This window comes from Python bivittatus, unplaced genomic scaffold (assembly GCF_059951505.1).
Source record: "Python bivittatus isolate LINGU-HERP-01145 unplaced genomic scaffold, Pbiv_v1 ctg000440_np1212, whole genome shotgun sequence".
NCBI classification, from domain to species: Eukaryota; Metazoa; Chordata; class Lepidosauria; order Squamata; family Pythonidae; genus Python; species Python bivittatus.
The window spans coordinates 8,779,932-8,793,797 of record NW_028277063.1 but is presented as its reverse complement, the minus strand read 5'-3'; the positions used below and the strand labels follow the sequence as shown (position 1 = coordinate 8,793,797).

General features: G+C 39.3%; 1 protein-coding gene across 1 annotated transcript; it reads left to right on the top strand.

The window, feature by feature from the left end:
* Positions 1-2,695: 2,695 nt before the first annotated feature.
* On the top strand, positions 2,696-13,715 carry LOC103054705 (vomeronasal type-2 receptor 26-like). Its single transcript, XM_088142491.1, has 6 exons — positions 2,696-2,790; positions 3,317-3,599; positions 6,749-7,597; positions 8,400-8,627; positions 12,367-12,493; positions 12,814-13,715. The coding sequence occupies exons 1-6, from the start codon at positions 2,696-2,698 to the stop codon at positions 13,713-13,715; spliced, it is 2,484 nt and encodes an 827-aa protein (XP_087998617.1).
* The last annotated feature ends 151 nt before the right edge of the window (positions 13,716-13,866 follow it).

Here is a 13,866-nt window from a genome sequence, read left to right as displayed (position 1 = left end):
ATCTGGTGCTTCGTGCCTGTTCTTGTGGTGCTATTATCAGTGCCTCAGTGCTCTTTTAGTCCAGCCCTTTCCAGCCCCTGGTAGGATTTCCCAATATCAGCCTTCTTAGTTATCTGTCAATGGTACATCCCATGCAGGGTCTTATCTTGCCATGGCACTTCCTGTGCTTGAATTTTCTTCAATATCTGTTCTTGCCTCAGGGATTTTTTCAGCAGCTCGTATTTGGATGCCATCTTACTGATGTACTCTTGGATGCTCTGGGTTTCATCCAGGACAGTCTCTTTGATACTCACCAGATCCTGCCCACCCTCTTTCTAGCTGATGTATAATTTCTGGGTGTTGGACTTGGGGTGGAAACCCCTGTACATTGTGAGGAGCTTATGGGTCTTCACATTGGCAGCCTCCATGTCCTCCTCTGGACAGCTCTTTCTACCAGCAGGGTAACTGATGCCTGGCAGGGTGTACGTGTTGATGGAGTGAATCTTGTTCTTCCCAGTGAGCTGGCTATGTATTTGACAGTGAAAACCAGCAAAGGATTCTTTCTTCATATATGGAGCTGGATTTCTCTGACGCTGGCACTGTTAGCCATTTGTAAGGCTCTGAAAACATCGTTGTTCCTCCAGGCATGTGAACCAGGCAGTTAGGTGAACTCTGTTGGGGAGGTGTTTTTTTACTCTGGAGTGATGGGATTTTTTAGTTTATCTCAACATGCTCTATATGGGGCAGCCCTTGAAGACTGTCCAGAAATTGCAGCTGCTCCGGAATGTGGAAGCATGAGCAACTTGGGTGTCCCATGGTTCACCCATGTTACACTGTGTTGTGTGAGTTGCACTAGCTGCCCCTTTCTTTCTGGGTGCAGTTTAAGGTGCTGCTAATCACCTTTTAAGCCCTGAATAGCATAGGACCAGGTATTACTTATGAAATACCATTAGCTATTGGACTCTCAGGTTTCCATCTTTTCCTCAGATTTTGCAATGAGAAAGTAGGCACTACTTCATTTAATAGCTTTGATCTCTGAAGGAGAACGCTCAGTATGACTCAACTCCTAGAATATGAACACCACAGATAAGTAAGTCCCATTTGTATTCACAGCTAGGAACAATGAATCAAATCTATTATTTCTCTGGCCACATGCATACATGCACACAAACACAAAGAGCTTTTGAGAACATCTTGGTCACGTTTGTTGATTACGTGGAATAGAGGTGATGCATCTGTCATAGTGCTCCTTGATCTCTTTGTGTCCTTTCCTGCTGTCAAACCTAATATCCTTTTAGTTATTATTTATTTATCTATTCACTTTATATAGCCACCCATCTCAGACTAGTGACTTTTGAACTGGCTGCACAGGTTGGGAATTGGGGTCAGCATTTATGGTGGTTCTTGTCTTTCCTTCATGCTTGGTTCCAGTTAGTGTTGGTGTGGGGGGAAAAGCTATCCCCTAAGCCCCTGTTATGTCTGGTGCTACAGGGCTTGATGCTATCTCCTCTCCTGTTTAAAAACCACATGAACCCACCTGGTGAGTTCATCTACGAGTTTGGGGTTTGGTATCATCAATCACCAATATATACCAATTATAACTTTTGAACTCTTGTTTGTGAGATTGTTCACGTCCTATTCCAATGGCTGGAGACTGTGTGGGGCTGGCTGGGGAGGAACTGCCTCTGACTCAAGGCTAATGAGGCTCTGACTCATGGCTGTGGACATTGGATCTCCCTGGATTTGAGGACTTGCCATCCATACCCTTGGATGAGGCTGCTAAATTCAACAGTGATGCAGAAACTGGGGTCCTCTTGGATTAACAAATCCCACTCAAAGTGCAGGTGGTAGCTGTGGCCAAGGGAGGCTGTGCTTAGCTCCATCCGGGGTGCCAGTTGCATTCTTTCTTGAATCAAAAGGCCCTTCAGATGGCCACTCATGCACTTAAGGCATCAAGACTACCCTGGAATCCACCCTGAGACATTTAGGAAGTCTGGTATAGAAGTGAAATAACATCAATTACTGCTGCTACTGGGTGTGAGGTCACCATGAACACATAAAAGTATTTCTAAATGAGGATGAAAGCTACAGCTTGGCCTGGCTTTAGAATCAAGCAGCAATGTGTCAGTATTTTTTGTGCCTCACTTTTCATCTGAAAAACATATCCTTCAATATTTATTGTTGTCCCATTCCAGCCTTGTTGTTCCATGAATTGATAGAATTGCTAATACTGTGTATTGTTCAGATTTGAGAAGCACATTCTTAATTCTACAGAGAAATGGAAATTTAAAGGTTGCAATTTTCTCTCCCCCTTATAATTACTAAAAATGTTATTATCAACTTTGCTGCTTCTCAAAGCTCTGATGGACAGTTTAAATCCTTCATGTGTTTTGAAAAATCTGTTCTTAGAGTTTAGGGGTGGATAAGATCATTATCAGAATGACATCTCAGAATGATTTTTATTCTATGGTTCAGAACAGAATGCGAGATATGTGAGGAACAGAGAGAGATTCCGTTCAGGTTTGCCTATTCTTGGAGACTCTTAAGCATTGTACAGAAATCATAGAAACCTTGTCAAGTGGGATGAGAATTTGTCATGATGATATTGATTCTTCTTCTCTTGCTATTGCCACATGTGACTTGCAAGACTCAATCAATAAAATGCAGCATTCAAGATCCTATCCCAATTGTTCACCGATATTTTCAACCAGGAGACATGATCATTGGTGGCATTACTTCTTTTGTCTTCATAACTGCAGATGGAGAAAGCTTTGAGGAAGTTCCCAAGCATTCGGCTGCTGGTGAACCTCTGTAAGATGTTCTCCTCCTCCTCCTCCTCCTCCTCCTCCTCCTCCTCCTCCTCCTTCTCCTCCTCCTCCTCCTCCTCCTCCTCCTCCTCCTCCTCCTCCTCCTCCTCCTCCTCCTCCTTCTCCTTCTCCTTCTCCTTCTCCTCCTCCTCCTCCTCCCCTTTTCTTTCCATAGTCAATATTGTGGTGCTGTTAAAATAATATCTTGTCGGTTCTGGAACAGAACTTAGGCACCCTTTCAGGAAAAGGTAAACTGAACTAAAATCAAAATCCTTGCCATTTCTTTGCACTGAAATCTTCTCTAGCAAAAGAAAAAGGGACTGCATCCCAAAGCTTAATGTTTAATTAACTTTAATGTCTATATAACATGCAGGTCAGTTATTCTGCTCAGTGTCATATAATCAAAATTGCTTAACAAACACACTTAGGAAAAGGCAGTAATGGTTCTGCTGAACACTGATGGAGTTTAGTTTCACAGCCTGTTTTAGCTGCAGAACTTCATTTGACACAGCATCTAATTCCCATTGCAGAGTCCTGACCAAGTATTACCAGCATATTTTGACTGTGATATTTGCTGTGAAGAAGGTCAATGAAGACCTCCAGCTCTTACCTAACATCACCTTGGGCTTCAGAATCTACGATAGCTATGCTGGGGCACAGACATATCATGCCACAATGAAACTTTTCTCCAGTCAGAATAGATTCATTCCCAACTACACTTGTGGCATCCTGAATAAACTCATCTCGGTTGTTGGGGCTCCAGCAATTTCTTTTGATGTGGCAGATATTTTAGGCACTTACAAAGTTCCACAGGTAAGAGGCACTTATGATACGTTCTCCACACTTTGCCTTTTCTTTTAAGATATGTGCATTTGCAAGTCCATTTGCAAGTCCATTTCTCTATGATGTGTGTGTGGTTTTTTTAAATATTTATTATACCTTAAAGAAATGCAAATTCAGTTTCAGAATTTGGTATGACTATTCAACAGTGTCAAAGATTGACCACTAGTAATAATTAAAAAGTAGTTGCTAGGAAGTAACCTTGAATTTCTGTAGTTCCCCATGTGATGAGCAAAAAACAGTATAAGGTTTCTGAATTTTATTTATTTATATCTCTTTTCATTTTTATATTCATACCTGCCTTCTATTCAGGTGCTGAAGGAGGCATACGTAGTGCTCTCTCCTCCTATACTTCCCTAAAACTACTAGGTGAGGCTAGTTAGGCTGAGAGAGAGCAAATGTGAGCCCCTTCTGCTGAAGGTGGAACTGAACCTGGATCTTCCTAGTTCACACCTTAATAACTTCAGTGCTTCCAATTCCTCAGCATCAACCAAGGAAAGTCTAAAGTGCTAGTATATCAGTAAGAAGCATGCTAAATATAATTGGCACCAAACATATTTTATTATACTGTCCATTTTACGCTGAAATTTGCTGTGAGCTGCTAACCCCACACCAGATTAAATATCCTCATCACTCTGACCAGTTTTACTTAAACTTTTAGTTTTAAATGATTCCATTTCCTTAAGAGTGGCCAAAGTTATTCATGTTAGATATTAGATGTTAGAAGCACCAAAGCCAAGTCTTAGCTGATTATATCCTATGTCATATGTCATGGAGAGAACATTCCAGAGGACAAGGAAACCCCAGAAAAGGCCCGTTTGCCATAAGATGACATAATTTAAAAGAAGGAACCTGGGGTTTGCCCTCCCTGTTGGAACATGTGGTAAGAGGAAGCATATACCTTTATCTCTAGATATAGAAAACTTCACTCATGTCTTTTTTGACTGTCAATATTATGCCCCAGCCAGGGCCCAGTATTTAGAATGTTTATTTGACTAAACAGCCTACTGGGTTCTCAACAATAAATTATCCTATCTGCTTCAGATCAATAATGAATGTGTAGCCAGCTGAACTGCCAAGTTTATACTCAGAACTATTCAGCTGAGAGTTTGTTACACAGAACAGATTGGATTCACATGTAAAGGTGGTGCTTTTATTTGAATACACATTGATATTTATACCTATTTTATCCTTTTGTTGATTCTGTATTGTTTCTTGATATGGTCAATTGACTAATCAATCAATCAATCAATCAATCAGTCAATCAATTGGTTAACTAACTAACCTTAATAATTAGACTAATTTGAAGAACTCATCATGGGTACACTTTATGAAGGGTATTCAGGATAATCAGGATATAGTTTGCTGTGACATCATCATCATCATCATCATCAATTTATATGTAACTCTCAGTGACACAGGGCAGTCTACAAATTGTTAAAACATTTTAAAACAAGGAACAATACAAAAACAACACAAAACTAAAGAGCAAAAATGTCATTGAAAAGAAACCTGGATGGGAACAAGGAAAAGGAAGAAAGGGTCATCAACTGTCCTTGCCAAAGGCTTGGGCAACATCTTCAGGTCCCTTCAAAATACCAGTAGGGTGGGGGCTGTTTGAATGTCAGGGGGAGCTTCATTCCAGAGGGCAGGCACTGCTACAGAGAAGGCACACTTCCGGGATCCTGATAGGTAGCATTGTTTAATCAACGGAACACAAAGTGTGCAAATCCTGCCAATTTGAACCAGCTGGGCACATATCATGGGAGACGTGATATGATATCCTGAATAAAAGATTCCTATAGCAATAGGGAACTACTCCATAAAAAAAATATAGAGCACCAAACAGGTGAGCAGTGATCATGGTTGGTTTGGTATCAGCTTAAATCTCTAACAAGGATATTAAAGCCTCAACAATTCGGTCCTACATCAGTTTTGGGAATGTAATACTTAACTTTCTAGAACAACCAAAAGGAACAATTCCAAAAATGTATAGGCTACTACTGCAGTTAGAAATTGGAGACCATCTCTTGTTTTAAGAGAAGCTTGGGATAAAGATTGCAGTATATATGGGAGACAAAATGGTAGGCATTGTGGAAATCAGCTTCAATGAACTTCAGTGGAAGAGTCTTCATTGTTGTCACTTCTCCAGTCAGATCAGCACACATATATCCTAATTATTTTTCCAATGTTGGAAAGGATGTCTGCAAAAAGCATCCTTTTTTTCATATGTGGTAGTCCTTGGATAAAGTCATACTCCTTGGGCATAAACTGGTGAGATAAGTGTCGTTACTAAACAAAGAACTGAATGTTCCCCAGAATTAGGGTTACTGAATTTATTCATGAGGTTGATTCTCTAGCTTTAAAACAAGATACTCCCTATATAATGAATCTTAGCAGCTAAAATAATAATTGCTCAACATTGGAAAACCTTAGGTAATTAAACAATTGAAATGTAAATCAACAAGCCTTCTTCAATAGCCATGTTAGAAAAGATTATAGATAAAGTTAAAATAATGAAATATCAGAGGCAGGAACCACCATTCAATCAAAATTGAGTGAACTTTATATTTTGTCTTAATTTCAACAGACATACCTTTGGTAACACTTTTGATATACAATGCAGTAGATATGGATGTGTATATTATCAGTCTATTTAATTTTTAGCACATTTTTATTTTCTCAATGCATTACAGATTTCTGTTACTAAGTTACTTGATATCCAATTATATAAATATATATATTTATATATTATGTATATAATATATAATACATGTATGATAGATAGATAATAGATACATAGATAGAAAGATCTAAATGATTTATTACAGAAAATGTTCAGTTGCGCAAACAAAATTCTTTAATAAACTGAGAAGGTTATAAAGGAGTTTATAAATTCTATCTAGTCCAACCCTAGTCTCACAAATAGCACATAAATAGTTGGAAGGCATATACATTTCAGAACTCTCATATTTCAGGACAGAGAATACATATTTCCTTTTGTCAATTTCTTTCTTTCTTTCTTTCTTTCTTTCTTTCTTTCTTTCTTTCTTTCTTTCTTTCTTTCTTTCTTTCTTTCTTTCTTTCTTTCTTCTTTTCTTATCCAATTTTTATTTCTATAGTTCCTATATGGTACTCCTACAACTATGGGTGGTAAAACTGAAATTGTCTTTGAGTACCACATGTTTCCAGGTGAAGAATTTCATTTCAGAGGGATTATTCAGTTACTTTTGCACTTCAGGTGGACTTGGGTTGGGATACTTGTGAAAGGACATGGTGGAGAAATTTTTGAACACCTAATCTTTTCAATATTTTCTCGCCATCGTATCTGTGTTGCATTCTTAGAACGACTCCAGACTTTTTATATTAATAATATTTTTGATGATTTGAAGTGGTTTGTGAAAACATATTACCTTTTTAATAACAGCAAAGCCAATGCTATGGTAATCAATGACAAATATGCTCTACACTTGAGATGGTTGTTACATCTACCTGAAATAGAAATAGTTTCTATAAAGCCTAAAGGTAAAGTGTGGATCATGGCTTCCGAAATGGGTCTTGCATCGTTCTTTTATCAGAAAGGCTGGGATATCCAAGTCCTCCATGGTACACTGTCTTTTGCAGCTTCCTCAAAGGAAGTTGAAGGATTCCAGCATTTCCTTCAGACAAGAAACCCCTTCTCATCAAAAGAAGATGGTTTTGTCAAAGATGTGTGGGAGCATGCATTCGGTTGTGTTTTTCCAAATCCATCTGGGAATGAGGAAATGGAGGATGTCTGCACCGGGCAGGAGAAACTGGAGGGCCTTCCTGGTGCTTTTTTTGAAATGAGGATGACCAGTCACAGTTACAGTATATACAATGCAGTGTATGCTGTAGCACATGCTTTACATGACATGCAGTTGGTCCAACAACAACACAGGAGAAAGCTGAATGGCAGGAAAGGGAATCTTCAGGATGTTAAACCATGGCAGGTAATTTTCTGAGTAGTCAAACATGTTGGAAATAGGACTTCAGCTGCACTGACTTTTCTGCACCTCCCAGCCTCCTGAACCCAAAGAACAGTGTGATGTAGATAGAAAATCAAGAATGTCTTCTGACTTTCCTCTTTATCTCTCACACTGTTTTTGTGAAATTGTTAATCTCAAAGTTCTTTCTTTCTGTGTTTGTCCCCCAAAATGTCATAGATGGAATGCCATTCAAGTGATGGTATGGAAAAATCCCATCAGAGTGTGGGTTCTAAGATACATGCATAGATGCCAAAAGAAACCCAACATGAATTGCAAAAGTGATGAAGGAATGATGGCTGGACATTTATAATACTGCGAGGCCTACAGAATCTATGCATGCATTATTAAAATATACACTTATTTGGATGAAAAGGAAAAAAGAAGATAACATTCTCTACTCCTTTCTATGGCTGTGTAATTTTAAAAGTTGATATAAAAATTAAATTGATTAGTTCTTTCCTGATCTATATGTCTCTAATGAGAGTTTGGGACAAGCTTCCTTTAGTCATCACCAAATATAGTGCAAACATAATCATCTTTAGATCTTTCCCGATCTCTGGTTTTTGTTTTTGGCATAATGTTTTGATCAATGGTGACATATAAACAGAAATTAATGCCCCTGGAGGAACATCACAACATTGTAAATTAGGAAGAAGCCCAACCTATGTCAACTGTTTTGAGTTATCATACAATTCTCTATATTAACCATTCTCTCTCTCTCCCCCCTTTCTTTTTATAAATACGTTCCCATTATTTCTATATCCAGCTTCACTTCTTTTTGAAAAAAGTCTCATTTAACAACAGTGTTGGAGATGAAATTTCTTTCAACCAAAATGGAGAACTGGTTACAGGACTGGATATTGAGAATTGGATCACATTCCCAAACCAATCCTTCCATCGAGTGAAAGTTGGGAAGCTGGATCCCTGGGCTGCTGAAGACAAAATGTTTACCATTCATGAAGAAGCCATCACTTGGCACAACATTTTCAACCAAGTAGGTTCTGAATGTAGGTGATTTTGTTTAAATGATTGGGATTATATCTAAACAATAGCTACATATCATTTAACAGAGAAATAATATTGTATGCTTATTTTTTCGATTGATGTTCATCTGTCTATAAGTGGGAAGAAATGGAAGCATTGTAAGAATTCAGAATTTCTGAAAACCAAGCATACCTAATTTATTGTACAAAATATTATTGGGTTTCCAAACATGTATTACAGTAAATCTTAAAAAAGACATTAGAAGTGATGATAGATATACAGAGAGATGATGAGAGAGAGAGAGAGATAGGGATAGAAAGGTAACACAGCCATTTTTGCAAAGGATAGGGTAGTTATACTTAACTGTATTTCATTTGATTGAAGTCATGCCAGATAAATTTGGACCAGATAGCAAATTAATTTGCAAATTCTTAAAATACTCAGTACGTTTTACTTCTTAGCTTACACATACAGGATGCAGTGCTAAAATATATACTGGTGAGGTGTGTTAACTTTTTATTTACCAATACTTTACCTGAATAAGTAGAGTACGCAGGAGCCTGTGTCTCTGTGTGTGTGTGTGTGTTTGAGCCAGTGTTGATTCTTGGTGACTGGCTGGACAAGTCCCTACAGTTTACTTGGCAAGGTTTTTTGGAAGTAGTTTGTCATTGCCTGCTTCCTAGGGCTGAAAGAGAGTGACTGGCCCAAGGTCACCCAGCTGGCTTTGTGCCTAAGGCGGAACTTGAACTCATGGTCTCCAGCCTGGTGCCTTAACCACTACATGAAACTGGCTCTCCAAGAGTATGCAAAGTGTTTGTTAAATAAATGATAAGCCAAAAGAATAATGAAATGATTGTCCATTGGTTTTTGCAATTTGTGGAAATTAATTTATCTTGTAAGTAGAAGAGACAACTGTGTCCTGTTGTGCTACCTACCTGTTGTGCCACCTCTCCTGAAAAACCTTTCTCAGTTCTGGTTATTGATGAAGAAACAGAAGAGCTGGGAAGAAAGTCTTTAGAAGAGGAGAATGCTGCACTCCCTCATGAGGCAGGAGCTTTGCTTGAATTCCATTAATTTATCAGTTGGGAGATGGTTAAAGAACAATTTTGACTTCAGAATTATCTTCTAAAATCACAGAATGAGCTGTTTCCAATTTTGAACTTATATTTATGATGCAGGCTGTTTAAAACAGACTTCATAAGTGATGTTATAAAAATAACAGGCACTGACATTTAAAAAAATAAATAAATGAAGCATAAGCAATTGAGACTGGTTTGTATCAATATACTACTAAAACTCTCATGTCTATAACCTTCAGCTGGGTGAAATGGTGTGTCATAGGGCAACAATTTTTGAACCAAGGTGCTTCAAATGGGCTAACTTATAGAATGCATCCAAAATCCAGGACCCATTACATCTCTGGGATTGAAATTTGGGAAATTTGTGGCTGCTTCAGCACTGCTGTGCTGCTGTGCCACTGTGGTCAGCCTAGGTCACGTGATCGTCATGCGTGTATCCCTGACCTCTTTCCCACCTCTCTTTGTCCCCTGCCCCCGCTCAGCTGGTGGCAAGGCCCGATGGGTGAGTGGTGATTGGCTATTTTGGAAACAAGGAGAAATTTGAAATCTCTTAAAGCTGTGGGTGTTGAGAGAAGGATGAGGGAGCAATTTGGATGCCTGCTAGCAAGGTAAGGCTGGCTGCAGGACACCAGTGGTCCATGGGTGAGCCCACCTCCTCCCTCGAGGGAGGGGGCCCTTGGGGACACACTGGAATGGGGAGCGGGGGTGCAGTTTTCCTCATGGTCTGTGGCTCCCTTTGTCCCACTTCTCAGCAAAGTGGCAGGTAGTTCTGCAGATGAGCTGAGGAGGAGGGGGAGGCTTCATCAGGGCTCCCCTGAGGATTGTGAGGGGAGGAAGCCTATATCATATGTGGAAAGAAGGAAGGAAGGAAGGAAGGAAGGAAGGAAGGAAGGAAGGAAGGAAGGAAGGAAGGGAGGGAGGGAGGGAGGGAGGGAGGGAGGGAGGGAGGGAGGGAGGGAGGATTTCTGATGCTCCCTTCTAGCTTCTCACAAGCAAAGTCAATGGAGAAGCCAGCAACAAGATGCAAGTTGCTCACACTCCCACTACTTTTTTGCCCTTGGTCATTCGGTTCTCTGTTTAGGTAAGGAAATATCTCTGAAACGATGACCCAAGGGGGCACGGATTGTCTAATTAGTTCTATTCCCTTCTGAGTGGGTGGTTCCAATCTATGGCTGTGGGAGAGGAGAGAGAATCCATTGGCTGCTCCCATGAAGGGTGCCACAGGATTTGGTTCTCTCTCCCTGCTAGTTAACATCTACATAAAGCTACTCCAGATGTTATGCATTGTTTTCGAATGAGGTATCATTCAGATGCTAAGAAACTGGTTGTGAGGTGTTCAAAAGCCTGGGTTTCTGGTTTATGCATGAATACGAGGTCTCCTTGTAATAACTCTGTCCTTATCCATGATTGCATCTTGAATGAGAGAACATACCTGAAGGAGACCTGAAGGGGTACAGATTCCTTCTTCCAAATTGGTTCATCCATTGTTTCTGGTTTGGTACCAGCTACAAACCTAAGGCAGGGGAGACAATTGTAATTTAGAAAGCCCCACCAGTGACTGGAGGCACTATTTTACTTCAGAGCTTCCTATCCAGGGATAGGCTGTTCTTTAATTTCCTTTGCGGAGGGTTCTAGAGCAAAAGCAGAAGTAACAGGGAGAGGAAAAAACTTGTTTTCTCCCTTGTTCAGTGTTAAGTAAGGGAGAGTCTCTACCACTGCATCTTAAATTAATCTTTGTGCCAGATTATATGTTATAAAATGTTTGTATGAAATTGTCTCCACAGTTCATATGTTCACATAATGGAACAAATAAGATCATCTAATTTTCTCAGGGTAGTTTTGTTGTAAAATGGTTACAAGGTGTTGGTTGCTCTTTTGTTTGTTTGTTTATATTTTTTTCTCCAGTTAAATGATTCAATAATTTTCCTTACTAGCTCCATTATATATGTACTTATAGTAAAAACTGATTTATCTTTGCAGCTATATTAATTAATTAGAAATGTGGGTCCACACAAGTTGCTTTTAAATTGTTATTGGGATTGAGTAACAACATTATTTCTGGTCCTAATTTTAGCATCTCCATCACTCACCTTTATTTAATTTTTTTTTTTTAGTTTGTAGGCTAATAATTTAGGAAATACATATTTTTATTCAGTATATTGATGACTGATACATTTTAATTACTGTGAAGTTCTCTCTCTCTAGTTCTCTCTCTGTTTTTTGTTGTTGTTGTTGTTTTGTTTTGGGGGGGAGGGGGGTTTGGCTAACAATTGCCTACAAACTTTATAACTATAAATAGACTTGTGTTTATACTCCACATCTGAAATTTTGGACAAAATGTGTGGTACTTCTTGAGTATGCCTTCTTTAGCTCTACTATCATCACATTCAGGAATCCTCTTGTAAGTGCTTTCATTGTCCAGAAGTGGAAAAAAAAACCAAACTTGATTTTTTTTTTATCATGAGGATGAGGAAAAGGGGAATGCCTTTAGAATTAGCATTTTTTATTACCAAGATTTTTCAACTTTTTTTTTTTAAATCAGTGATTGAATGCTAACATTTTCTTTCTTTCTTTCTTTCTTTCTTTCTTTCTTTCTTTCTTTCTTTCTTTCTTTCTTTCTTTCTTTCTTTCTTTCTTTCTTTCTTTCTTTCTTTCTTATGTATTGGGCAGACTGTACCTGTTTCGGTGTGTACGGAGAGCTGCTTCCCTGGCTATTTCAGGAGAAGGCAGGAGGGGAAGCCATTTTGCTGCTATGATTGCCATCCATGTCCCAAAGAGAAAATGTCAAGCCAGAAGGGTAAGAGGCACCGTGAATTCAATTACTTTCAGTTAGAACACACCAGGCAGACCCATGAGCAAGTAAGTTTGGAAGCTGAGTTATATTCTTTTGTTTGTTGGCAGAGTTTGCCCTCTCCACAGAAAAAAATTGCCTTGTTCACTCTATATGCAAGAGTATAAACTCAGATGGAGAATATCAGTGCCTTCCTTTTAATAGGAAAGGAAAATCAAAGACCTGTACAGTAAGAACAATCATAGAATGACCATAGACACAAACACAGACACGTTTAAATATATAAACATAAACATATATTTAATAAGTATATATTTATATTCCAGACATGGATGACTGTTCCAAATGCCCAGAAGATCAATGTCCAAGCAAGAACCAAGATGTGTGTCTTCCCAAGAAAATATCTTTCTTGTCCTATGTAGAAGCAATGGGAATATGTCTAGCCATTCTGGCATTTCTTTTTTCTTTCTGCACAGTTGTGGTGCTGGCAACATTTTTCAAGTATCACCATACTCCCATTGTCAAGGCCAATAACCGAAATCTCACTTATGTTCTACTCCTCTCCCTTCTCCTCTGCTTCCTTTGCTCACTGCAGTTCCTCGTTGCACCTGGCACTATTATATGCCTCCTCCGACAAATTAGTTTTGGCATCATCTTCTCTGTGGCTGTGTCTTCTGTGCTGGCAAAAACTATCACTGTGGTTGTGGCTTTCATGGCCACCAAGCCAGGATCCAGGATGAGGAAATGGCTGGGAAGAGGACTGGCCACCTCCATTGTTCTTTCTTGTTCCCTGATTCAAGCAGGCATCTGCATGGTGTGGTTGTTCACCTTTCCACCATTCCCTGACATTGACATGCATTCAGAAATTGAGGAAATCATACTGCAGTGCAATGAAGGCTCGGCTATCATGTTCTACTGTGTCCTGGGCTACATGGGCTTTCTAGCAGCTGCCAGTTTCACAGTAGCATTTTTCTCCAGGAAGCTCCCCAGCAGTTTCAATGAGGCCAAATGTCTCACGTTCAGCATGCTGATCTTCTGCAGTGTGTGGCTCTCCTTTATTCCATCGTACCTGAGCACCAAAGGCAAATACATGGTGGCTGTGGAGGTTTTCTCTATTTTGGCCTCTAGTGCTGGGTTGCTGGGCTGCATATATTTCCCCAAATGTTACATAATTATTGTTAGGCCAGAGCTAAACAGCAAAGAGCAACTCATTAAGAGGAAAGAATAATAAGATTCAACTCAAACCTATTTTTTATTAATACTCTCTTTTAGTATACCTTCCTTTAAATCCCTAGATTTTTAATCACTGACGTTGAAGAATCAGAATTTTTTAGGAGCGTTTTCGATATAGGAGCAAACTCTGGTGAAATTAGCCATCA